Consider the following 27,221-nt stretch of genomic DNA (forward strand, 5'->3'; position numbering starts at 1 on the left):
ATCTGGGATCTTATCCCAGGTTTACTGCCGATGAGTGGTAGTGCCATACCGTGGAGTTGTTGGAGGGACTGGTGCACTTCAACAGGAAGGAAGAACTTGAAATGGAATCATTAAGACAATATTTAAAGAGCCAACCCAGGCTTTGTCAGCCAAGAACCTGAAGCTTGGGCACAAATGTGCCTGTCCAGTGAACTGCGACCTTAAGCATACCAGCAAGTGACTTGTGTAGTTGTCTAAGGATAACATAGACAGTTTTTAGGGGTGGTTTTCACAAATCCCACATCTCAATGCCATAGAAGGTTTGTTGGTAGAGCTGATTAGGGACCACGATGGTCTACAAACTCCACTTGATTACATCAGTTCTGTCTGGAGAAAATTGGCCAACTCCATCTCGTGGAAGGATACCCAAAATGTTTAATCCAAGTCACCAGTTTTTAAGACTGTTCTGCCAAATACCAAGGAAATAAATGAAAAATTCTTAATGTGAACAAAGTAAATTAAATATTTTAGCAAATGGTATATCTGTATATCTTAAATATGAAATAAAATCAAAAGCAAGTTACCAATGTAGGACCTACCAGGTTGACTGCCGATCTTTAAGATTAAAGTTTTAGATCTTATTCACCTTGTTCTCTTCCCTCACTCTTACTGCGCCGTCATTGCTCTGAAGTTTTTACAAGCTTCACACTCGTTTAATCATTTTGACGGTCATCTCAGAAATGAAGCCAATTCATGCTGTAATTTTCCCTCTTCGCAGCTCCACAGAGCTTTAGTCTGATCAAGAATTATTCTAATTTGTTTTCCTTCTTGGTTCCCTTACGGATTTCATTTGTCACCTGATTTTTCTTTTTCATGTGTGTTTTATATGGGCTAGAAAGCATCAGTGTGCTTTTTTTCCCCCCCTTGCATGAAGAGCTGCAATAATTGAGGCCTTTCAAGTGCATGTGTGTGGCTATTGCTGCTCACACTTAATGACCTGGCTATGCTTTCAGTAGGTTAGTCATCCTTAATTTCAGATCCACATCTTTTTTCTTTTTTTTTTTTTCCTGGTTGCTTTTTTTACGCAGCACCGTTGCTGGTCTCATCTGTTTGTAATTTTATTATACTTTCTTGAACGTACCACTGAGTTAAAATGCCATCTCATATATTGAAAAATGATTATTTTAAGCAAGTATTACCCAGCTTTCACCTTTAGAGACATGTTTTAATGTATTAATTAGGACTTTCTGAGCTTTATTTGTCCATGACTGAGTATTGTTGCTCCAGCATCCACCAAGACACAAAAATATGGCATTTTCAGAGTCTGGATCAAATATTTAGTATTTTCCTTGAAGCAAAATGACATGTTATGATCTAAAAAGAACCTTGTAATGGGTCTAGATTCCTTGTCTTCCAAAACAGGGATTCCTGCAACTTGTCAACAATGTCATGTGATAAACTGTTTGGCTCTTCACTCTCCCAGAGTTGTGCAACACTTTGGTGTCTGCTTATTGTTTAAGATCTTGAAATCCATGCTATGTCCATCGGTAGTCGACTTGCGCAGTTCAAACTTGAGCTCAGATCTTGACGTTCAGGTAGCCGGGTCTTAGTATGTTTATAGAATCATATTTAACTATAATCTCATTCATGCAACTCCTCTGTCTTCTTTTTTTTTTATCAAATATTTTGCTGAATCTTCAATCAACCCTCTGCTTTAAATTGCAGCTGTATTATCAAGATGCACATTCGTGCCATGTCTTGACTAATGTCGAGTCATAACGAGTATTAATCAAGAACCATAGGCTACTAATAAGGGTTGGACATGTAATAAGAAAACAAAAGTGGCAGTTGTTAGACATTCAAAGTCCTGTGTGATCTAGATCAGCTGACTGAAAATATATATGCAGCATCCTGAAGTGGTTTGGACATTACATACTTTAATTTGACCACTAAAATTTAGGTTTTTCAGACAGAAATGAATCCCTCTGGCTCGGCTCTGACTTCTGTAATTGGGGAAGGAATTATAATATCATCACTCTGTGGAGTTCTGCTTGAATGTCATTATGTGGTATTGTGGTTGTTCTTTTAGACTAATGTGAAATATTTCCCTTTGCAGTTGAAGTCAATGTCTCAATCACTTGTGTCAGATCACAGGTGTTTGATCAAAGACATCAGGGTTTCTGTAAAAGTCTTTTATTGAGTTATCTTCATTTTAGGCCTTGAAACATCTCAAATGTCCGTATTTTTGATCATATCTTTTATATTTACTTGCATATTAAAATGCTGTCATTTCCATTCCCCTTTCTATTTAATTTGACAGAAATGTCCTAGTAGCAATTATTTGCTTTTGTAATTTTGGTTTGACAAAACTATAAGGCTCATGATGCAAAGCCGCATTTTGGCCTTTTCCACAAATCAACAAAAGAAATCTGTTTATGAAAACAAAATCAAAATTGCTACCTTCCCTACTGTTCCTTCAGCAGTGTTTGTGTTGTAGATCTGGCTTGGAAAATGAACTTGTTTAATTCTTATCATATTTTCTGTCGTGAACTGATTGCAGCACTCTGCTACAGAAATCCTGTCTTACACTCTGCTGTCAGGGTCATGTTCAATATGAACACCAGTTTGGTCATTTTTCATTTTTACTTTCTTTTTTTACATCTGTGACCAACAACCGTTTTGCATTTTCACATTTATCCATCAGTTTTTACCAGTCTAACATGACCTGTGTTTGACTCTTTATGCTGAACGTGATTTTCACGTGAGGCTAATGCTCATCCACTTCACAAAGATCCTGAAAGCACTTCTGGGAGTATTATTCTTATGGGCAGAAGTGAGTTTACTGTCTACATATAGATCTTACAGATACTTAAAAATGAGATTGGTCCGTTCAAAAAAAAAAAAATCACATGTTGCAGAGGCATGAACAATGACGAGGGATGGCTTAATCCCACAGAAGCATCTCAGCTGGGGATTTTCTTGGAAGTCATCTCTGAACACTTAAGGGAAGCTGAAACTGATGTAGAAAAGATTAAAGAGCACAATAAAGAAGTGTTTCTTCTAGGCATGATCCCAAAGAGTTCACATTGAGCATGGCTTACTACAGGGTTTTCTAAGCTTTTCCACGCCACAAACCCCCCAAACAGCTACAAAATGTGTAAAGAAATATAGACTTTTATGGTGGTGTTCTTTCCCTTTTATTAACTCTTCAATAATTATTACATTCATTTAGCATAAATGCTGCTTCATAACTTCTTATTTTAGATGGCTATGAGTTTGTTTTTTTGTTTGTTTTTTTGCAGCAAAACTGCTGGATGTCTTTCTTGTCAGAAACTTGCCCATGTCACATTTCTTCATGTATTTCTGATATTTGTAAATATTTCCACCAACCTGTGTTTTTTTTTTTTTTTTTTTTTTTTTTTTCCCCCCGCAGAAGCTCTACAGAGACCAGACTTTGAGGGTCAGGGTCTGTCTGAAGCGGCTCGCTGGAACTCCAAAGAGAACCTGTTGGCAGGACCTAGCGAGAATGACCCAAATTTGTTTGTTGCACTCTATGACTTCGTAGCAAGTGGTGACAACACACTAAGCATCACTAAAGGTGTGAGGATTTTATTTATTTATTTATTTTTTAATTGAAAACCAAATTTACATATATAGAAAATAAGTAACAGTCTGGAAAAGTATGAGTTTTGTCCTTTGCATTATCATAATGCAGAATATTATCTGTCTACTGGCTTGAAATGGCAGGAGAAGCCAGTCACATTGTAGAAACTGGGTCTGTAGCGTTGTGACTACATCTGGGAATCACCTTGTTTGTGTCCCTTCTGTTATTCTTTGTTCTCAATTCACTTCCTGAAAATGTTCAGACATATATGGGCTTTTTTTTTCCACTGAGCCTTCTGTAAAACAATGCTACAGATGGACTACACAGACAAATGCAGGAAGGAAGGAGGGACTGTAGCCACTTGAGTAAACAAGAAAATGTCTGCACTGTTCTTGAGCAATAATGCTGATAATGCAATCATTTTTATTTTGATAATGAAACACTGAAGCTGGTAGCCTTCCTTTCTTCCTTCCTTCCTTGTGTTTTTCAGCATCTCTACTATTATCTAAGAAAGCTGTAAACACGGCTAAGGTTGACATTCTCTAAACATTTTGGTTCTTCTCACTCTCTTTGATTGAGCAGGGGAGAAGTTGCGTGTGCTGGGTTACAACCACAATGGTGAGTGGTGCGAGGCTCAGACCAAGAATGGCCAGGGTTGGGTGCCATCCAACTACATCACTCCAGTCAACAGCCTGGAGAAGCACAGCTGGTACCACGGCCCCGTGTCACGCAATGCTGCCGAGTACCTGCTTAGCTCGGGCATCAACGGGAGCTTCCTGGTCCGGGAGAGCGAGAGCAGCCCCGGACAGAGGTCCATTTCCCTGCGGTATGAGGGGAGAGTCTACCATTACAGGATTAACACTGCGTCAGATGGCAAGGTGGGAACCACTGGAGACGCGCACGCTTTAAAGTGTACTTGCAGTTAAAGTTTCAAATCCAATCTTGACTGCTCATTCTCAAAAATACCTCAGAGTGACAGAAATGAAGCAAAGAGTGGGCCAAAATTCCTCCACAGCGATGGAATAAGATTCAACGGCAGTTTTTTTGTTTTTTTTTTGTAGTGGCTTGGTGGTGGCTGTTGATGCCTAGGGTGGCACAACCTTTTCTTAGGTTTTGGAAGGTTTTCACTTTTTGACATTAGAGCCATGTTGGTTTGGATAGTTTTTTCCACCTTTCATAAAGGAAATCATAAATTTGCTCTTTGTTTACTCGGGTTATCATCATTAACCCGAGTAAACAATAATATCATTATCAATAATATATTTGTTATTGCTTAAATACATTTTTACAACACCAAATGGCATAATGGCATCATTTGAAGTATTCTCACTGAACCATTAATGGTGTCCTATCTGTCCTGTTGCATTGTTGCCCTTTTCCCCTAGTACTAGTCAGAAAAACGCAAGCAGGAAGTTATAAAAGGAAGGGCTTTTACTTGTCAGTTCTGAGTAGCAACAGCATTGCAGATCTTTTTACCTTGATTTAGTTCCTACAAAGGAAGGATTTAGCAGCATCCTGCTTGCACAATTTATGTTCTACCAGTCCTTCCTGTACTTAGTAAATATGCAAAGCTTCCTGCAACTATATTTAAAAGATTACTACCTCGTTGAGAGAATTAAATTTAATGCTCTTAGTGAGAGTTATTTACCTAGAGATCATTTGGTGACCAAGAGTTTATTCTTAACTAGTCCTTATTGTTGGAAACATAAAATGGCTTTTTTTTTATATAGGCAGTGAAAGACTTTGATAAACTTCTGAAAACAAAACAATTTTCAATGTTGGCGAAGAACAGGAACCTCTGATTTAGTAGATAATAGTTAAAAATTTGTATCCTTTGTTCAACATGTTTGATTAGGAAATGTCAGTCGCTTGAAAATTCCACAGGATATTTTTTTTTTTACATAAAACTATCTATAGAGGGGTATGTGGGTAAAGACTGGCTGAAATTCTTGGTGTGAGATTTCCTCAAGAACTCCCATCATTTTTGCACGCGTCACCTTCCTGTCTGTGATGAAGCAAGGTGAGAAAGCTTCAAGAACTCCAGCTATGACAAGAATGCCTCCGACCGCGACCGTGCGTCGTGTAATAAGCACCAAACGCACGAGGCCCGACTTGGGCTCTGACTCCCATGCTGAGACATGCTTTACGCAGACAGATGCAGCAGAGTATGTACGCTCACTCATGAAAAATGCAAATGCACAATCACAGACCGAGAAAAGCAGACGCATGCACAAGGTTCCCCATTCTCATGATGGTTTTCCATCATCCCTCTGAGCTGGAAGTCAGAAGTCTGGTATGGTGGACTTCCCCAGTAACTGAAGATTACATCAACAGCTCTGAGACGGCCTCTGTACCTCTGTATTTTTGCCAGTTAAGTGTTTTTTATTCTTTCCTCTGTATTCCCTTAATTTATGCACTCAAGGCTATTAACATAAAGTAATGCACAAGGAAACTATTTTTAGTATTATGCAACAGTGGAATAATGGAAAAGTCTGTCTACTGAGCCTTGACCAACACACTTCTGTCCACCAGCTTCCTGATGAATGCCTTGCTTGGGACTCACCAAGATCATAACTTTTCCAGATATAACTGTTTCCAGCAATAGCTTAGCTTAACGTTTCCACACAATGTGTTTTAGCATTGGTCGTTTAATGAAAAGTTTTTGTTGAAATGTTAAAATGTTGCACCTAACTTTAATTTCTAAAATGTTTTTGTTAAACGTACAATAAATTAGTTCATTTTTTTCCCCCTAGTGTAATAAATAGACATTCACTGAGATGTGAAAACCCTGTCCTCCCCCAGCTCTACGTGTCGTCGGAGAGCCGTTTCACCACGTTGGCGGAGCTGGTGCACCACCACTCCACCGTGCAAGACGGCCTCATCACCACGCTGCATTACCCTGCACCGAAACGCAACAAGCCCACCATTTATGGAGTTTCTCCCAACTACGACAAGTGGGAAATGGAGCGCACTGACATCACCATGAAGCACAAACTGGGAGGGGGCCAGTATGGCGAGGTGTATGAAGGTGTCTGGAAGAAGTACAACCTCACTGTGGCTGTCAAGACACTTAAGGTTAGGTGAAAGAAATCCTTCTTATGCAAGCTCGTGGAAACATTTTAACTCCAGCATAATATATTAGGAGTGTGGCAGATATAATTCCTTGGTCAGGCTGAATAGTGCTGCCCTCTGCTGCCACAGAGACGCAACTACACTTTAATCCTAACTTTTTATTTTTCACTTCTTCCTTTATGGAAACAACTTTGTAGGAGGACACAATGGAGGTGGAGGAGTTTCTCAAGGAGGCTGCAGTTATGAAAGAGATTAAACACCCCAACCTGGTGCAGCTTTTAGGTATGTTTAAAACTGAGTTAACTATTTATTTATTTTTTTTTTTTATTAGATTTAAATGTGACAGACCAACACAAAGTAGTGGACAATTGTGGAGTGGAAGGAATTTTATTCAACAGACTGGTATATGTTTATATTTATCCCTCTTTATACTCTGCTACGTAAAGTAAAATCCAGTACAACCAAGTCATTTTTAAATTTGCTATTTAATTGCTGAGTATCAGTTTAACTTTTAGCTGTTTGTGGAAGACCCTAGAGGTTGGCTAGAGAATATTGGTGAACGAAACACATCTTGGAGATGGATAAAGACTCAAAATAGATCAGGGATACAGTTGTAGAGAAATTTAGAGCAGAGTTGGGTTAGAGAATAATATCCCAAACTTTCTAACTGAGAATTGTTTGATCTATCACCTGACGATTGCCTAAAAACTGACAGGGTACGCATAAGTATTAATAATAAGAGAAGCTGCCCAGAGGCCCTTTGCAACTGTGGAGTAGCTGCAGAGATTCACAGCTCAGGTGGGAGAGTCTGTCCATGTGACGGCTGTTATTGCACGCCACAAATTTGGCGTTAAATCTCAGTTTTCCACAAGCTGTGCAGAGCTGCGTTCCCTAGCCAGGAAAACGTAGCACTGCTAAACCAATAATGAATTGCTGGTTGAAATGTTAAGCTTCATCCAGCGTTTTGATTTTTGTACTTGCAGGTGTGTGCACACGTGAGCCACCATTTTACATCATCACAGAGTTCATGACGCACGGCAACCTCCTGGATTACCTGAGGGAGTGCAACAAAGAGGAGGTCAACGCCGTGGTGCTGCTGTACATGGCCACACAGATCTCATCTGCCATGGAGTACCTGGAGAAAAAAAACTTTATACACAGGTGACTATATTCCATTTGAATATCACGCATTTATCATGTACTTTGACGGAAACAAAAGAAAAACATTTGTAATGTACTAAATAATTTTCCTTATTCTTGTGCAGTTCTGTAACTCTCGATGCATCACAGGGAAGCCATTGTTATTGTTCTGGCATGTTCAATATGCTCCTTTAGAAACTGCAAAGCATGATTTATGTTTTTTATGTTTTCAAACTGCACTTCAATTCTGGAGCCTGTCAGGACTCGGCTTATGACTCAATACCACTCCAAAAGTTGAAATCCAGCACCACAGCAGAAGAGAGTAGAGAGTGCTGCTTTCAGCTTTTCATGTTATTGTAATAATTTAGGTTTAGGATTATTTTTATTTCATTTTCTTAAAGTCACAAAGCTCCCTATTCCTCCTTGGTTCTGTCCCGCAGGGACTTGGCTGCCCGGAACTGTTTGGTCGGGGAGAACCACTTGGTGAAGGTCGCAGACTTCGGCTTGAGCAGATTAATGACTGGAGATACATACACGGCTCACGCCGGTGCCAAGTTCCCCATCAAGTGGACTGCTCCAGAGAGTCTGGCTTATAACACATTCTCCATAAAGTCTGACGTCTGGGGTAAGTTTACGCTCTCTTGAGCAGCAGTGGAATTTACTGCTACTGTTTAAATTTATTACACTGAAACATAGCAAATTTCCACTGTGGACTCTTTAAAGACACTTTTTTTATTTATATATATATTCTACCCAAGACAAAACTAACTAGTTTTTATTTTGTTAGCTTTCGGGGTGCTGCTGTGGGAGATCGCCACCTACGGCATGTCTCCTTACCCCGGCATTGACTTGTCCCAGGTCTATGAGCTGCTGCAAAGAGACTATCGCATGGAACGACCAGAAGGCTGTCCAGAGAAGGTCTATGAACTTATGAGAGCCTGTGAGTGCTGCGAGATCAATCTACAAACTGATGGCAAAGGTCTTTTGTTCTTTTCAGCTTTATTTACACTTCCTTCCTCTCAGGTTGGAGGTGGAACCCCTCAGAGCGTCCATCTTTTGCTGAAACACATCAAGCCTTCGAAACCATGTTTCAGGAGTCTAGCATCTCTGACGGTCAGTCTTCCTTCCTCATCATCTAAAGCACATTTTTTATTGTTCCCCCCCCCAAGTGTAACTCTTCATGTTTTGTCAACTCTTTGCCAAATAATAGAGGTTGAAAAGGAATTAGGGAAGAAGGGGAAGAAGACATTAGGCTCCATCCAACAGGCTCCAGAGCTGCCAACCAAAACCAGGACGCTCCATAAGAACATGGAGAACCGGAACAGAGACAGTCCAGGTGGGATACATGCACAATGTAGTGCGTCCTTGCAGCTTGTTCATTACATATAATGAACAACAAAGATTGTTTAAGAAAATAGGAGTTAAAATTAACTACAAAATGAAAATAAGTCAAAATTTCATATCCAGATGTCCACAATTGTTTAATTTAGAAAACTTAAAATGATCAATTGATGAACTTGTATTTTTTTCAAATGTTGAACTTCTAAGACTTACTGTATTTACAATACAATAAATGTTATTGCATTGTAAATGTTAACTTTTCTGAAATAATTCATTGTTTTGTCTTTCAGTCCATCAAAGTATGGCTTAACTTTGTTATATTAAGTCCTTGTAAACGTATTGACGCACCTTTTTCAGTTCGTCACCTTTGAGGTGCTTAATATATTTGTTTAAGCACCACAGATAGGCATAGGCGAGGAAGTAACCTGATCGGTAAGAAATTAACTCCCATCAGCTGAGCTCATGGGAAAAAAAAACAACTTTTTGCACAACCGCCATGGCTCAGTTTATGGATGCTGAATCCATGAACAGGCCAGATTTTTTGAGAAGCACCTTCCATCTTTTGCCTCTTACAGCTAACAATTATACACTATGTAGCGGTCTGTCACATAAGCTCCCAATAAAATGCAGTAAAGGCTGTGGCTTTAATGTCCCAATGTAAAGAGGTTTAGGGGGACAAAGACTTTGGTCAGGCACAATATGTCACCAACCTTACACTGACCTATTTGTGCTGTTCCTTAGACCCTGTGGAACCCGAGGTGCCTGTATCATCGCCAATGCTCCCCAGGAAAGAGCGCCCTCTGCTGGACAATAACCTAAATGAAGACGACCGCTTAATCCCCAAAGATAACAAGACCCGTAATAGTTTTCTCAGCCGCATCAAGATCAAGAAAAAGAACGCACCAGCTCCGCCCAAACGAAGCTCCTCTTTCACCAGGACAGACATTTCCTTTGAGAGGAGGGTTGTGACTCCTGATCCCCGAGACGGTGACAACTTCAACAATGGTACATCGTTGTCTCTGAATGACACCACACATGGTGTCGAATCCTCAAAGTTCTTGGGAGGTAATAACAATGGGGCAGGAGGCATCAACAGTGGGGCTCCCAACTACCCGGGGTCCCTGTACCCCCGTAAAAAGGGCCCCCCCTCACTGCCAAGTCCAGGTAGCAAGGCGGCTACAACGCCACCCAGTGAAGAGGAAGGGGTTTCTAATTCAAACCGTTTCCTCTGGGCGTCCGTCATGTCAAACGGCCGAGACGGCACAGAGTGGAAGTCTGTGACACTCCCCCGAGACCTGGGCCAGCGCCACTTCGACTCCAGCACTTTGGGAGGGAAGCCGGCTCTGCCACGAAAGAGGACCAACGAGCAGAAAGGAGAGAGTGCCCGTCGAATGGGCACCCTGACCCCCCCGCCACGTCTTAACACATCATCGGATGTTTGTCCTGCCTTCCTGGGTAAAGACAACGATTCCAGTTCTGGTTCCAGTCCGCAAGCGTCGACACCCAAAGTGGTGAAGAGACCAGGCTTAGCGGGTCAGGAGACCTCCAAGACCAGCGCTCTCCAGGCAGAACTAAAAGCTAATGTGCTCCCTACTCTGGGGGCAGCAGGAGAGGAGTGCAGGCCTCGCAGGAACAAGCATGGTGTGGAGAACGCATCTTTAAGGGAGAGAAGCAAGATACATAAACCCAAGCCGGCTCCACCTCCACCACCCACTGGTCCCAAATCAGGCAAAATCCCACGAAGCCCCACTCAAGAATCCCCCGTATCCTCGCCCTCATCTTCACCTTCAGACATCAAATCTAAGGGCCTTCCTTTCATTTCAGACCCTCACCATACAACTGCTGCTAGTGACCAAGTCCGCTCAGCCTTCACTGAGGGGCCCAAAAAGGGGCCTTTGGGCTCCAAACCTCCAGCGATAAAGGCTTCTGCATCCGCCACCTCTGTGACCACTTCTTCTTTCTGCCAGACCCAGGGAGGCCCATTCTCCACCGTCACCTCCTCTGCCGATCAGAACTTATCCGCTTTCACCCCTATTGCCAAAACCCGATCGTCCCTCCGCAAGACCACACCCCGCCAAGGCAGCGAGCGCACGCCCAATTCGGCGGTGACACGCGAGATGGTCCTGGAGGGAGCCGAGCTGCTGCGTGCCGCCATCTCCCGCATGTCAGAGCAGACAGGCAGCCACAGCGGCGTGCTGGAGGCCGGGAAGAATCTGTCCAAGTACTGCATGAGCTACGTCGACTCCATCCAGCAGATGAGGAACAAGTTTGCCTTTCGAGAAGCCATCAACAACCTCGAGACTAGCCTGCGTGAGCTTCAGATCTGTCCCTCCGCCACAGGGGGCGCCAACGCGCAGCAGGACTTTACCAAGCTGCTGTCCTCTGTTAAAGAGATCAGTGACATTGTTCAGAGGTAGCGCCGTATAAAGCGCCAAGACGGGAAACTGATATGAACTTTGACACATGACCCTCTGAGAGCTGATGGGTGGAATGTGATTGAGAGGAGCCGTGTGGGCCGACACTACAGTTTTCTCCCACTTACTGACTCATGTAGTTGCCATAAACGGACTCAAAGGAAGCAGCAACTTTGTATGCACATTGTCATCTTAGCCTTAAATAGGCTGTGGACCAATTTTACATCAATCATCTTTGAAATAATCATGTTTTACATATTTAATTTTTTGCCCCCCCTCCCCTTCTGTCTCTTGACATTTTTATAAAAAGGCCTCCGATATATTATTTTATCATCTTCAGTGATGTTGTGATGTTGCTATGACAATTAATGAAATCCATACTTGCCTTGGAAAATATTTCCAGTTGTTTATCTGTTGTCAGCTTAAAAAAATTCAGAGAAAACCTGCGTAGATTGACTTTGTTCTACACGTTTTACTTGTTCGATCAGTCGTCACTGATTGGTTGTGTGCTGAAAGATGAGATTGTGTTGCTGTTTGTTGTGTATTGGTGCTTTTTGCAGTATTTTGCAGCCATTTGTGCCATAAAATAACAATGTGGAGAGAATGACCCTCTTGTCTCTCTTTGCTTCTCCCACCACTCCCGTAACATTTAGTTCTAGTTGAGGCCGTGTTACTGGTTAAAGCATGTTTGTATGGCTTTGGCTGAGTTCTGCCTTGTGCTTGAGAGTGGCTGAGTTGGTGTTTACTGGATATAAATGTTTGCAGCACCAAAAAAAAAAATGTTTGGATCTGGGTTAATGATCTGCATCCCAGTGGATCATTATTAATTTTTTTTTATTTTTTTTTTTACATTTATTCTCAGACTACACTTGTCTTTTTAAATTTATATGTATAAGGAGTTTTGATGCAATTTTTTTCCTCTCTGTGCCAGTGAAAACAGCCATTAGTAGCAGCCTGGCCTTGCTGTTGGATAACAGACCAACTCGGTGTTTCCCCGACAGGCCTCTGTTCCCGACACACGAGCGATTGTTGCAGAGGGCCTCCACCACCACAAAAAAATAAACACCCCCTTGGGAGACACTGGACTAAAATGTTAACGCGTCTGTCAATTGCTGTTTCAAAATGACTGAAAGAGAGGTGGGGGGACCATTACAGACACTAACGTGAGACTCCACCTTAATGGTTTGTTTTTTTCCCCCCCTTTATCTGAATCCCTGGAACATTTTCAGTATTTGTGCTGTAATCGTCTCATCCTCTGTGCCCTGCCTGACTGCGAAGCCTTTGGACAAAAGTCACCGCTGCCGGCCTTGACTTCAATGGTACTGTTGTTGCTTTTGTTAATTCCTCTTCTGTACCGAACATACCACTACTCTACTTTTGTGTCTAAGCCTCGATCACCAAGTTTTGTAAACAAAGTTTGCCTGTATTTGTAAATGTTTCCTCCTTTCTAACCTGGGTGCAATTTTTTTTTTTTTTTTTTTGCAGTAAAATACAAAAAGCTACTTGAAATATAAATCTGGGTGTGACTGTTTTTTATGGCTTCCTTTACCGAGTGAAAATGGCTTGATTTAAGAATGTTCCTGCACAACCAGAGGAAGATTGGAATTCAGGTATTTTCCAAGTTTAGAAAAAGAAACTTACCGACTTCCCTGTAATATTTACAGAGCTCTCTATCCATTATTCTGTTCCTCAATCCATCTTTCATTTCATGTTAATTCAGCCACTATCAGATATTTATTCATTCTTCCAGTCTTTTTATTTCATTTTTGAAGATTCAGAACTTAAAGCCTGCTCACTAGAGTCTCCAGCTACAGTTCTTATTCAGGAGCTAGTCTCCCGCAACTTTTACATTCTTCCCCAGTTGCAACACACCTGAATCAAATGAATGGCTCGTTACCAGGGATTTCCTGAATTTGATGGCACGGCCAGGAGGTAATTCAACAATTTGATTCAGGTGTGTTTAAGCAGGGTCGCACCTAAAAGTTCCTTGTCAACATCTCTTGAGGACTGGACTTGGTTTCCTTCTGCTCCAGAAAAAAAAGACGCAAAAGAAGGTGTTATAAGAACCCAGACAGAAACTGACGATAGTCAACGCTGGACTTTAAATGCATAATATCACTTTTTTGAGCTTTATATCATGTTGTTTCCTCGTCAAAAACATACCAGGATGTTTGACAAATCCTTGAATCTTCGTTGGCAGCCAGCGCCATCTTTCATTCAGCTCCTCTTCGGGGGTTTAACCTGCCAGCATCCGCTTCAGAGCATCGCTCCCCCGCTCAGCTCCTTCAGGCTAGCAGCAGAGTTTGATATATTAACTATTTCTCAGTCCAACAAGCCAAAGTACGATGTAAAAGGCTTAATGGAGAGGTTGTTGTGAGGACATGACAAAGACGGGACTGTTGAAGCTTTTTTTTGGAAGAGACAGAGGCCCAATTTCAAAATGTAAAGTCAAATTTGAGTCGTTTTAGATATGTATTTTTTTAATAACTTAAGGTAATGATGCTGCCCCTTTAATTTATCCATGTCAACATCTTAAAAAGGACACACACAGAGAGTCAGGTTATGTATAATTTATTTTTTTCTGACTAGAGTATTTTATCATTAAAATCAAAATGTCAACATTTTAAAATCATATACACGCAAAGAACGCATTTAAATGTTAGCACAGCTTCTTAAAAATTTATACATATTTACTTGTTTTTGTTTTGCTTTTTTTAAATTTTTTTCCTTTTTACTTGTGGACAGACAAAGCAGGAAGTGGTCACTCAAACGGTAAAGAGATGGAAGGCGGGGAGAGAGAAAGGAAGCCCGCCCCACCCACGATGAAGAACCAATCCCTGCTCCCCAAAATAGTTAAGACAGTGACGTTCCCTCCCTCCGGCAGGGAGCAGCCTTGATGGGGTGGAAAAATAAAGCCGACCATGAACACAAACACGCCCCCGTTCTCTAATCTATACAGAAATGATGCAGAATTGCTGGCATAAATACAACCTGCATACCTCAAACCAGTTTCTCTCCCCCTCGTTGTGTCGGCTAACTCGGTAGTGTGCAGATGGGCAGGTTAATGGGAGACGGGGGCTTGTCCGGGTCTGTCCTTTACATACATTTATTAATAGAAACTATGTTACAGAATTTCCCCAAGCATGAATTACAGGCAACCCACTAGCACACCAACTGTACAGATCTTGGCAGAGCCACCAGATAAATTTCTGAAAACAAAGTACAGTAGCAAGGTCATCACCAGCAGTTAAGAAGCAAGATATATACAGCTGTTCAGTCAGGCGACTGCTATGTTACAGAGAAATTGTACTTGAAAGGAAGTAAACATTTTTGTTTTACAACTTCATGTTTCGAGTGGGGGACGCATGCTGCTTTGTGTTGGTTACATGAGGCAGACTAACAAGTCTCCAGATAAATCGGCTCTTCAGTGCAGCTTTGGGGGGGGGAAAAAAAAAGAGACCCAAATAATTGTGATTTAATGAGTGTAGAATGTAATAGTGATCCTAAAAGAGAAATTTTATTCAATCAGGGTAGCGTCAAGAACAAGTGCATCAAAAAAGAACTGCTATAATAAGGCAACGATGACAAAACAAATGCTGGTAAAGACGTGTTGACATGATAGTGAGGGGAGAGTTTTGGGGGTCGGATGCATGAGGGCGGAGCTGAAGAAGAAAGTGATGGGAATTGTGATTAAAGTGACATCTGAGTCTAAAAAAAAAAAAGAAAGAAAAAGAAAAGGACATCCATCCAGCCAACTGTAATTCATTCCAGCTGGAAAACACCAAAAACTTTTTGCAAGATTTCAAAAGATAGCAATAAGAAGGCAATTCCTAACATTTATTGTGGCCATTTATTTTTTATGAGTTTCCTTCATTGCATCTCTCATGAGTTACTGAAAAAAATTACTTCTCTGCTAAGCAGAGGGAGAAAAAAAACAAAACAAAAAAAAACAACTACTCATACCATCTGGAGCTACCCGTGTGGCTGATTAATAAATTACTTTATGACCTCCTGCCCTCGCTCAAATGAAACATCTCTTATCTGCATGATGCGGTGAAAAGAATGGTAAATTTGAAGAGCTTGGGAATATCATTCAGATTCAATTTAAACGAAACTGATAAGTGGCGCGTCGACCTTCTGCAGTGTGTATATTTCATATTTATATATTTCTATAAAACCAAACATAAAAAAAAACAGTCTTGCTTTATTATCGATTGAACATTGAGTCTATCTAAAGTGTCAGTGACCAGTAACTCGTGGTGCCACCTACAAATCCTACTGATGGGAGGGAGGACGACTGAGCGGGGGGTCTGGGGGAGGGAGCGGAACAGCGGCGTTATGGGACAGAAATACACGGACAGTTTTAGGATGAGTGAGACGGCAACAAAGAGAGAGACGGGCAAAAGGACGAGGGAGAGATGTAGTCCACACAGTCCAGCTCGGTCTGGCGTTAAGTCGATGTTCGCCCTGCCTTTCCTCCGCAGCCCTGCTCTCACACAGCTCCTGGTGCAGTGAGGGATGAACGTACGAAGGCGTCGGAATGGATGGAGGGGTTGCTCAAGGGAGGCCGGGCAGAACGGATAAAGAAGAAGGGAGGAACGCGGGTGGGTCGGGGCGGAGCGGTGGGGCTTTTGCTTGGTCATTAGCAGCCGCAACCTTCCCTCTGGGGCTGGGGTTCACTGGTTAGCCGACCGCCCTGAGGCGCCGAGGGCTTGTGCTGCACCCCTGACTCGGCGGCGTTCAGGTCCAGGCTGCCATCTTGGATATTCTGGTAGATTTTCTTAGCGGCTTCAAGGAAGGCGTCCTCAACGTTTTCACCTCTGGAGAGAAAAGGTACAGTCACGTGAAGCCGAAAAGCCAAAATGCAGAAAAAGGTCAAGATCGCACAGGGTCTTTTGTCACATTACAACCACAAGCAATTTCATATGATCCACCAGAACCAGGAAAAGGAGAGCATCGTTGTGAAGTGGAAGGAAAAAGATGCGTGGTTTAATATTTCTCCTTCCTGTTCCTGACTGATTGCTGCGAAAGAACGGGAAAACTCGTACCACAAAAAAATAGAAGGTACTTTGGTCAGGTGATACCAGATTTTTACTTTTTTGACTTACTTACTGATGGATAACTAGTATGTAACACACAATTCCCATGGTAAAACACGGTGGTGGTGGCATCATGCTCTGGTCAGAGGTTGGGGAGGTAAAGATGGATGAGAGCTCAAAGCAATGCTGACTGAAAACTTTCTTGGTGCTGACTGAGGCTGACCTTCAGAAGAACAGTTTAGAATAAAGCAAACTCATGGGATGGAATGGTCCAGTCAAAGTCCAAATGAGCCAAATAAAATAGGAAAGATGTTCAGCGTTCACATATGTAAAGCTAGAAAAGATAGGAAAATATGAAATCGCAATATTGTCATTACTGCAATGAAATTAAGATGAGAAGTGTAATTAGTTATATAACCAACAAGCCACACTTTTCAGGTTTTTAATTTGTTATAAAGGTTAAAATGTATGTATGCACGCCGTTTAAACTCTTCCAAATCACATACTATCTCATTTATATCATATAATGTCCCAATAAGATACTGAAGTTTGAGGTTGTAATGTAACAAAAGGGCTGTGAACATTTTTGCAGTATCTCAAACTTTAAGGCAGTTCTTACGTTTTTGCACTGGCTTCCAAAAACAATAAACCTGAGAAACAGAAAGAAGGAATCATTAAAACGTATTACCAAATCCACCTACCAACTCCTTACGCATCCCATCTTTAATGGAGCATATTTTTTCCCCCCTCAATTGAAACCTCGGGTTATGGTCTGACATGAAAGTTAATCATAACAGTGAAACAGAAAAGAAAAACCACTTTCAATCCTTAAATCGGAATATTTCCTTGAGAAATTTTGGGCTTTGATTCTGCGTCTGGCTCACCGTTCTCCTCAGCAAACTGCTTCGCCTCCTCATACGTGACGTCCCTCTGGGCCTCCAGGTCGGCTTTGTTTCCTATGAGAATGATGACCTGACGACACAGGAAGAGGAGGAGTGAGACGATCTCCTGCACGCTCGTTTCTGTCGGGGACAAATCTGACGCGGTGTGAGCAGATAAGGCTGAAGAACGTGCAGGAAGGCTGGACTTCACTTATCTATGAAAAGAAGGTCAGAGACGGCCTGGGGAAGACACAGGGGTCGGTTGCCTAGCGGCCGCATCATCGCAAGATCTCTAAATGTACCAATCTCATATTTATCTCTAGAAATGTCAACTTTATGGAGAAACTACATGATTCAGAGTCAGAATTTAGAAGCTGCTTAAGATAATTAAAACTTAACATATTAGGATTGTTGTTCTACAGCACAAAGTTTATTATGGAGCCTTAAGCATTCACACTAAAAGTTATGGTCTCTAGAAGTAATTTCAGTGAAAAATACATTAAAAATAATAAATTAAAAAAGAAAATGTGCATGTAACCCACTGTCGATGCATTTCACGTCAAGTGCGTGTAATGTCTGAACTGATTTTGATCTCCTTTATATGCAAAACAAACAACAAAAAAGAAACAATCTTAAAGACATATCCTATAAAAACTTTTCAAGTGGAATAATTAGCTGTAAATTCCGTTTGAAATTATTAATAGTGGCCATTTAAGTCCATTTAGTGGCATTAAAGCGTACTTTAATGGCAGGAAGCGTGTGACGTCCCGTTTAAGGTCGGATGAAACACCAGATGCATTTCAAGGAGCCTGAAATAGAAGTGGCCTGTTGCACAAGCACAGACTTCTCTGATGGAGAGCTGGATGATTTAGAGTTAATCAAATTTGCCAAGAAAGATCTAGTTAAGAAACCAGGCCTGTGCTTTTCCAGTAAAACTGAAGGAAAACAAAATGGTAGAGGAAGAAAAGATGGAGTAACTAAGGGGAAAAAACCTGGTTACAATAAAGTCTAAAAAGAAAAAAAATCTAAAGATGAAGAGATATTTTAAATTTGTATTACTATATGCAATAACAGAGTGTAAATATGTGTGTATGCTTACAGTATTGGGGTTGGTGAGGTTTCTGGCGTCAGTAAGCCAGCTGCTCAGGTGGTTGTAAGTGCTTCTCCTGCAGGACGACAACATGGACAGGCGTGCAAAAATTTGAGGATTAAATGAGTTTGTCAGAAGCAGTATAATCCAACGCTGATTTCTTAATCCTCTATTGTTTTCTCTCAAACAAGCAATGCTTTCTAAGCTGGAGTCAACGCCACATGAGGGGAAAACGTGATAATATCAAGTCTTTGCGAGGCACACCCTTTGATAACAGGAAATGAACATTTGTAAAGCAGCAGCAACATTTTGTGCTGCATATTTTTCCCCGTGGAGGACACTTACAGATTCACAAATGCAACTGCTGCAAACCTACGATACCATCAAACAGCTGAGGACAGACCGTCCCCGACACTAATCAGCTGCAGCTCTCCGTCTTCCTCGTACATGCACATTATGTTCAAGTACATAATGCCAACTTCTTTCGTTTTTTTTTGTTTTTTTTTTTACGTCAGAATCATGCAAAAAGTGCGAAGAAAGGAGAACCGGCAGCCTACCTGGTAATGTCGTAGACCATAAGTGCCCCTGCAGCCCCGCGGTAGTAGGAGCGGGTGACGGCCCTGAAGCGCTCCTGTCCTGCCGTGTCCCAAATCTGCAGCTTGATTTTCTGTCCGCTCACCTCGATTATCCTCGTCCCGAACTCCACGCCGATTGTATGAGGGCAGTCTGCCATAACTGGACAACAAGAAAGACTGAAGTGAGATCATATATATATATATATATATATATATATATATATATGTTTGTTTGTTTTTTTATAATCGCATGCAACCGTTTACTGTTCTTTGCTAATCCTCGTACATCGTCATCCTCGTTTGGTGTTCCGTTTTTTGTTGGGGTTTTATTTTTTTCCATTCACGTTACAAGCATAATTAGGAGGGTATAAATAAGTTTAACTAAACTTATAAATCCTAAGCAAATTGAGAGATATTCAGAATTTTGTTCAGCCCTTATAAGCCTAACTCAATTTTATATTTCAATTGCTCTCCAGATAGCAGCCAAGCTATACATTCATCTGTCTGTATTTAGTTTAGTTCTTTTACTCCAGAGTGGCTTTGATTATGAAGAGCCACTCTAGTAATACTGCTGGAGCACATGCTGACTGCCATGTTATTGCACTGCTTTTCTTTCATTACTTATGTAGCTTTTTTTTTTGAAGAACGATGATATTAACCACAGTCACATTCGGTAAATTAGAATGCACATTCTAATGAGGTTCATTTGACAGATTAAAAGTATCTTTTGGAAAGGCTAACACACTTTTAATTAAGGCTACATTTTTGTATTAAAAAGTTTCTTATTAGTCTGATGCAATATTCTAATTTTAAATACATTTTCATTTTGTCTTGTGTGTAACGTGTTTCGCTTAGTGATAAAATTCCTTAAATAAATTGACTTTTGAAAAATATTCTAATTTATTGAACAGGTCTATATCCACGGCAAGCTAAGCTTCAGTGCATAAAAAAGGATTTTGAAAAGTTATTTTTCTACCAAGTCATTCCTATTAGTTTAACATCCTTTAAACGAGATGCCAGGAAAAGTCAGAGTCACCAGAATTTTCTCAAGCCGTTTTAAGTTTGCCGTGATGCTCTACTTGAAAGCTCACCTAATAAGGCACAAGGCCTGTTGCTCCAGCACTTCTTTTTTTTTTCCCCCTCGGAAGAAACACGGCAGCAGTTTGGAAGTGAAATGTTACGTTGTTTTGAAATGACAGTTTTAAAGCCACGAGCGGCACAATCCTGCTGACACTGCAGGATCTATTGTAATAAAGTATTAATTGTTTGCAGTCCTCCTTGCACCTAATAAATCATCCACAGCCACATGAAAATGTATGACGCAATCGGAGGAAACTTTTCTCTGATTGGCATTTCATGATCTGAATCCGACTGTGCACGACTGAACGGGCTCTTATGCATTTGGACGTGAATCGAACCTTTTCATCCATTTTGCAAAATGACGTTTGATGCTTTTTGTCCCCCCTTGTAAATTGCATAGGATGAAGGTAAACATACATTTTTGCATTTTAGCTGAATTCCTCTGAACTGGCAGCAGCTGCGTCGAGGATTTAAGCTGTACGCAAAGTACAAGCCAAAAAAAGGTTAAATTTTGCTTCAAATGAACCTTTTCAAAAAAAAAAAATAAAAATAAAAAATCTACCGTGTGTGTGTGTGGATTCGTCCAGGATGTGATTATAGACATGAATGAGAAACACTACATCTGGCTTTTTAATAGTGGCACTAAACACAACTGAGCTGAATGGCAATGGGAGGCTGCAGCTGGCTCATACACAGGAGAAGAGACTCTCACTGTTGAGCTACCATTCATCTGCTCCGCCGCCGACATCCGCTGGTGTAAAAAAGAAATCTAAAGAGGTTTAGGCTCTCCAGAGATATTCTGGCAACCTCCCAAGCACTGAGGTGCACACAAAGACACACGGAGGAGTTAAAAATCACGAGAAGAACTTACATTTCTTTTCTGTGAACTGGTGAAGCAAACAGGACTTTCCTACCCCCATGTCCCCTAATGAGAGAGAGAGAGACAGAGACTCAGGTTAACCAAGGAAACAGAGGAGCTATCATTTCTATCCAAGCTTGCAGTGTTGACCCCCATACAACAGCAACGCTTTACATCTCATGGACTAATAAGACACAGGCCGTCGTACAAAAACAAAGAAAAAGACAAAAAAAAAAAGGGAAGAAAGGAAAAAAAAAAAAAAAAAAAAAAAAAAAGGGGGGGCAAGGGGAAGATGTTTATGAATTCCATGTTTTTTTTTTTATGAATGCAAGGCTCATTTTGCCATAAATTGTACATTTCTACACTCATCTGGTCTCTGCTTCCAACTGTAATGGCCAAATACGTAACCAGCAGTTCAATAAACAAAAACAAAGTAGTGGTAGTGTTTGTTGATGTTATGCATTTTAAAGTAAAAGACTTATATGTAGAGCAGTAAAAGGAATTAAGACATTTATTAAATGTATGTATAATGTTTTTGTTTGTTTGTTTGTTTGTTCTTTTTAAAGCAGACAATTTAAGCAAGGTCACTTACCAATAATGATGTATTTGAAAATGTAGGAGTAGTTATATGGTGCAGTGGCCATGGTGGCTCTGGAATGAAAACGGAGAGGGCGTTTTCAGCAAATCAGCAAATATGACATAAACAGAAGAACTGGGCTTCAGCTGCCAACATCAGATTTAAAGAAGGCCACATTATTCATATTTATTGATGGAAAAATAAACGCTAAAACAGAGACTGAATGACTTTCGTTCCGCATGTTTTCAGAAAAACTCACTCCTGAGTATGTCAGCCTTATGAATGATAACAGATACCAGCTTCAAAGTGACAACCAGTATTGATTTTGACAAACTGTCAGTAACATCACACACTCAAAAAACATTCACATTGACGTATAGATTGCAGGATATACACATATAAAATCCTGCAATGATGATAAAATTGGTTAATATTGCGATTGTGATATGCGTCCATTTTGTCTTGTCCTCTCATTCTCATCTGTCCCGCCTTCACTCGGTGACCTTTGGCATTTTGAGCAAAGTCATTTGTGTCCGGTGTGAACATCTGCTGCTCTGAAACTCTGCCCAACTGCATAAATATCACATCAACGTGTGAAACGCAAACTGGTAACACATGAGAAATATTAGGCAACAATTTGGTGAAACCAAAACATTCCTTTGCACAATGAATATTAAAAGCACAATAACGTCAACGCAATATATTGTGCAGCATTAATACAGAGTAGGGATGAAAAACGGTTTAATGATTACTGCCATGCAATTTCTAAGATTCTCAAAAAATATTACATTGTTTACAGTCCTTTTTTTTAATAACCCTGATCAATTTGTCTACAATTATGATGAAAAAATGTTTTTATCGTTACATCCCTAAAAAAAAAAAAATTAAAACCAGCATGTCTATATTGACAATAATCCTTAACTGTGAATTTACTAGATATCATGACACTTAATTTTAATATTTGTCTTATGCGTTTTATTATTTAAAAATAGCTAATAATATTAGCTACTTAACAGCTAACAGTAAGATGAACACAGATACATATTCCTAAGGTTATTCGGACCAACAGCTGAAATCGGTTTGGACTCAACAGTGTGCAAAAATTTAAATCAATTCAACTCTGAGTTGATTTCTGAAGGAAACTAATAAAAAAAAATCTGACCGGTCTTTTATCCTGATCTGAAAAATCAGTGACGTCATAGGTACTGAAATGCATGGTGATAAAACACTGAAATAAAGGTGGACTAAACAGAACCTCTTTCTTTCCTCTAATCACACAGGAACACATTCACTATTATAGATACAACTATAAATAAAAGCTCCGACACCGTCCATCTGCTGTTTACACTCGATTATCCATGAAAGATCTCCCCCCCGCCCCCGCTCCACCGGTTTACTAATCAACACCGTCGTTAGTGCAACTAATCTATAAGTTTTCATCTTAAAGTCACCGCCTGTGGACGACACACGGATGGAACAGCATTTAGGTTTACTCAAAAACTCCAGATATTTTTAAGATGAAAGTGTGTCTCAACTTGCTTTCTTTAACCCCCCCACAACAAAACGCCAGGGATCTTCCTCGCCGCCTACAGACTCATGTTGACTGAATTAGTGGTTTGTTAGGGCTTCGTGGCTCTCAGATTCTCATTTTAGATTAATAAGCTTTCACTGGGAGAGGGAACTCTAACTCGCAACGGAGCAGGCTGCCACCGACTCCAGTGACGTCATCCTCACGATTTACCGACGGCGTGAGCTAGACGTGGTGCAATCAAAGTTGAAAAATAATCGCCGGGTGGTAATTTCATTTTATTAAGTGAGAAAAACGATCACTATAATTAGGCAGGATAATTCAGTTGAGTTTTAACATCAAATTCACTGATTACATGAAGCCATTTCCAGACATTTAGGCTCTTTTTGGGGGCTGAAAATACTATCAGACTTTGTCGAAAGGACCATTTTTTCCTCTTCTTCTCCTCCTCCTCCTCGCTCAAAGTTGGTGTGCCTGAAGGCCGTGCTTTTCAGCAAGTGAAGGTTCAGACTAATTTGAGCTGCAGCTCTCTGCAGCTGACATCACTGTGCCACATCACAACCCAGAACTGTTTGGCGTACTCGCTCAGACTTCGGCACCTGCAGCAAAGTGACCATGTTTGACTGGCTGGGCTACGGCTGACACAACTGCACAAAAATGTGGATGGGCCGAGATAAGATAAGCACAGGAGGAAAATGACACAAGCGACAAGAGAACAGATAAAGGCTTGTACTAAACTGGAGGCAAAGGGACGTGGCTACAAATAACATGAACATTTTCCGACCAAATAAACTTTGGAATTGTATACACCGATTTGTTTTGAGTGACTTAAATAAACACTTTGGCCCAGATTTAAAATAAACTAACCTGACTGTCTCATAACCGGATATTATACAAGTGCAGGTTTTCATCTATTGCGACACACCTGCAACATGAACAAACCTGCGTCTATCAGTCAAGTCATGCTTCTTTCATTTTTTCTGCTTCTAAGAAGCCAAAATTGCATTTCCAAATGGTCTTGAACAACAGGTCCTCAGGCTTTGGATTTTTTCCAAAGGTTTTTCTTGGAAAGCAACGTTTCACCCATGTCCAGTCCAGTTACCTCACAGCGGTAGAGAAATGTTTTTGATTAAGAAGTTGCTTAAAACTTAGCAATTTTGTTGACATTAAACAACATTTTTTTTTTTTACTATTTTCTCCACTTTTTATCATTTATGAAAAGTGGAAAAATCACAAGCCTTTTCAATGTGAACCTACATATAAACATCTTGTGATGTTCAAGTACAATCTGTGTTTCCGCTAATGGCCCAAAAAAAGACTTGGCTCACACTGAAAGCCCTCCACGAACTGCAACCCGACCTGCTTTTCAGCACCGACACTACTGGCTAAAAAGAACCAGTAGTGGTTTAGGACAACATAAAATAAGTGTTTATATATGCGTCATCTGTTGCTTAGGTACATTCAACGCAAATTTGATAGTATGATAAAGAACACAGTCAGTTTTACTAAGCTACATATGTTCACCAGGACTCTAGAGTTCACCCTATCCATCAGAGTTAATTTCATCACGTCAGATGCTGATATAACAACACTATGGGAAAAGGGAAGTTTATTAAATAAATGGCTCGTGTCCCAGACATTGAAAATTCTGTATCCAAATTTTGAGGTGATTATGGACCATGAGCCAGTCAGTTTAGTGCCTTTAATATCCCAGCAGAGCGCTTTAGGTCTTTGACAGAATTTGATCACGTGACCCTCATGTGCCCACCTCATCCCAAGTGTGACAGGGAGATAATCTCTTAGAGTGCATATTCCCAGCAAGAGTAAAAACTAGATTTGGGGTAAAAAAAAAAAAAAGAAAAAGAAAAAAAAAAGAAAAAAAAGAGAGAAAGGATGAGTATTCATCAATATGTAGAAAAGTCAAGGTCGTGTGATCAGAATGCAGCTTCAGCACTTTTCATATTCTTTTCAGACATCAAGTCTCTTTCTAGTGAAGAAGTTCATTGGCCTCTACTGAGATCACATCCTTTTCCGTTCATGGTTCGTTTAACTTGTGATGATTCATCAGGAAACGTCTAAAAGAAATCAAGGGTTGCTATAAGGGATGAGCAATATGGAATCAAGTTTTAATTGCAATATTAGAGTTTGTTGCAATCACGACAAGAGAATACAGAACTTGAAGAAAAATGTTTTCTGTTTAACTTCTTAGCATTATTTTACTGCACTATTAATAAAAAAAATGATTTTACAAAAAAAAAAAATCTAGAAGTGGCTCTGTTTAAGTATTTTATCTGTACCTTACCTTTTCCATAAGTTTAATTATAAAATTACCCTAGATGTCAAATCACAGCAAGCAAAGTTGTAAAAAAAAAAAACAAAAAAAAACAATGGAATATTCTGCAGTTTGGTTAAATCCGGTTGCTGTAAATGCGCTTTAAATACATTTGATTCGATGCCACAATGAGTAGTTCCGTAGAAAAACAGTCGACTGACCCCAAACTCCCAGACTAGGTCTTACAGTCTATTGTTTATGTCATTATAACGACCCTTTCCTGTTTATTTTACCAAGCTGCTGCCGCTGCAAAAAAGTATGCAATTACAATTACGTATGCAACATCTTAATATAAATCACCACATTCATTTTTAATCGAAAAGGATGAACGCTTAAGGATTAGAAAAATTGTGGCATGCAAATTATGTAGCTACTACTTCTACTTGACATGCAGGGCCCCTAGATGAAATCATGTGACACCAAGTCCTAATGAAAACTTGCAGTACGGTGTTAAAACTCCGCATATATTAAATAACGATGTCGTGTTAAACAATAAATTATGTGATCGCAGTAGTTTAAGTGATTAACGCACAGATCAATGAAATGATGCAGCATTTTAAAACATGGCTAGCAAAGATATTCAATTGAAAAAAAAAAACTTTCTCCACAATAAGTTATTTTTTTCAAAATGTATATATTCACACATAAGCACTTTTATTTTGTTCAAAACAAAACCAAAAGAGGTGGCTAATACACGGATGGCTACGAGTTAGCAGTAGACTGTGTATAATGCTGTTCTATTTATCCATTTTCACTCCTTTATAAATACACAAAAATTACAAACAGCGAATCCAGAACTGAACATGTGGGGTAATAGACGTAAGTAAATGTTTTAATTTGACATGTTCAAACCTGAAAATTTCAGGTTAGCTTAACATTAGCTTGTCAACCGGCAAAAAACAGCGGTGGGTTTACTAGTTTATTGCTTTATTGAGACATAAAAAGACAAAGACATCTGCAAGCAGACATAGAAGGAAATGCAGCCATACACTGAAGTGAAAAAACAACACATACGGTCGAATCTGATCAAAATAACAGCTCTAGATTAGGTGTTTTGAAAGCGAAGTTTGCATTAGCTCTAGCTTATTACCTAGCTGACGTCAATGTGTTTCTCGAAAACAAACGCTACAAAAACAAGACGGAACGCACTTGCCACCATTTTCACACTTCAAGACAATTTCTTACTGTGTGAGAATATCGAAAGCCAAAAACAAATCTGGGACCAGCTTTATTTTCTGCAAATACTAAACAGACTAATGTCGGCTAGCGTTAGCTTTAGCAGGGTGATTTGTCAGCTAATAGACGCGTTGCAAATGTATCTTGTGATCCTAAAGAAGACAAGTTATACGGCACATGAGAGGTGATTTTCCACACTAATAACTAGATAAGAGTCCACATTATTAAATAAATGAAACAACCACTCTTAACAAGCTCCGTTAGCTTTCCACTTGGTTGTATCCTGGCAAATACAGCTAATGCTACCCAATTTCTACAGATCACTGAGTTAAACATGTGTGCCTCCATGTTTATTCAACATAATTCCATTGTAAGGTTACATTTAAATAATCCCCATTGTCTGTCCTTACCAGGAATTAAATCTTTAGGCGTTTTGGAGCTGTTCAGTAGAGGTTTGCAGGTTATCCTGGCTCAAGATGGCTGCTCACGGCACAGGGTTTCCTCAGCTCTATACAATGGGCTTCTGGGACAAAG

General features: G+C 40.3%; 2 protein-coding genes across 3 annotated transcripts in view; one reads left to right on the plus strand and one right to left on the minus strand.

Moving 5' to 3' along the window:
- abl1 (c-abl oncogene 1, non-receptor tyrosine kinase) overlaps window positions 1–12,635 on the plus strand; it is a 34,073-nt gene extending 21,438 nt beyond the window's left edge. For both annotated transcript variants that reach the window (XM_007568782.2, XM_007568791.2), the window contains 10 exons: window positions 3,413–3,577; window positions 4,166–4,461; window positions 6,386–6,658; window positions 6,853–6,937; window positions 7,639–7,816; window positions 8,236–8,420; window positions 8,583–8,735; window positions 8,819–8,908; window positions 9,006–9,131; window positions 9,878–12,635. In XM_007568782.2, the coding sequence (XP_007568844.1) occupies window positions 3,413–3,577; window positions 4,166–4,461; window positions 6,386–6,658; window positions 6,853–6,937; window positions 7,639–7,816; window positions 8,236–8,420; window positions 8,583–8,735; window positions 8,819–8,908; window positions 9,006–9,131; window positions 9,878–11,553 (3,227 nt within the window). In that variant the 3' untranslated portion in view covers window positions 11,554–12,635. The remainder of the gene's footprint in view (window positions 1–3,412; window positions 3,578–4,165; window positions 4,462–6,385; window positions 6,659–6,852; window positions 6,938–7,638; window positions 7,817–8,235; window positions 8,421–8,582; window positions 8,736–8,818; window positions 8,909–9,005; window positions 9,132–9,877) is intronic.
- Window positions 12,636–14,269: 1,634 nt separating this feature from the next.
- rab14l (RAB14, member RAS oncogene family, like) lies at window positions 14,270–27,209 on the minus strand. Its single transcript, XM_007568804.2, has 8 exons — window positions 27,098–27,209; window positions 21,667–21,725; window positions 21,087–21,140; window positions 19,118–19,295; window positions 18,570–18,636; window positions 17,474–17,561; window positions 17,209–17,239; window positions 14,270–16,370 (listed from the first exon to the last, which is right to left on the minus strand). The coding sequence occupies exons 2-8, from the start codon at window positions 21,716–21,718 to the stop codon at window positions 16,193–16,195; spliced, it is 648 nt and encodes a 215-aa protein (XP_007568866.1). The 5' UTR covers window positions 21,719–21,725; window positions 27,098–27,209; the 3' UTR covers window positions 14,270–16,192.
- Between the last annotated feature and the right edge of the window lie 12 nt (window positions 27,210–27,221).

The sequence above is a fragment of the Poecilia formosa genome, unplaced genomic scaffold (genome assembly GCF_000485575.1).
Source record: "Poecilia formosa unplaced genomic scaffold, Poecilia_formosa-5.1.2 Scaffold6, whole genome shotgun sequence".
Classification (NCBI taxonomy): Eukaryota; Metazoa; Chordata; class Actinopteri; order Cyprinodontiformes; family Poeciliidae; genus Poecilia; species Poecilia formosa.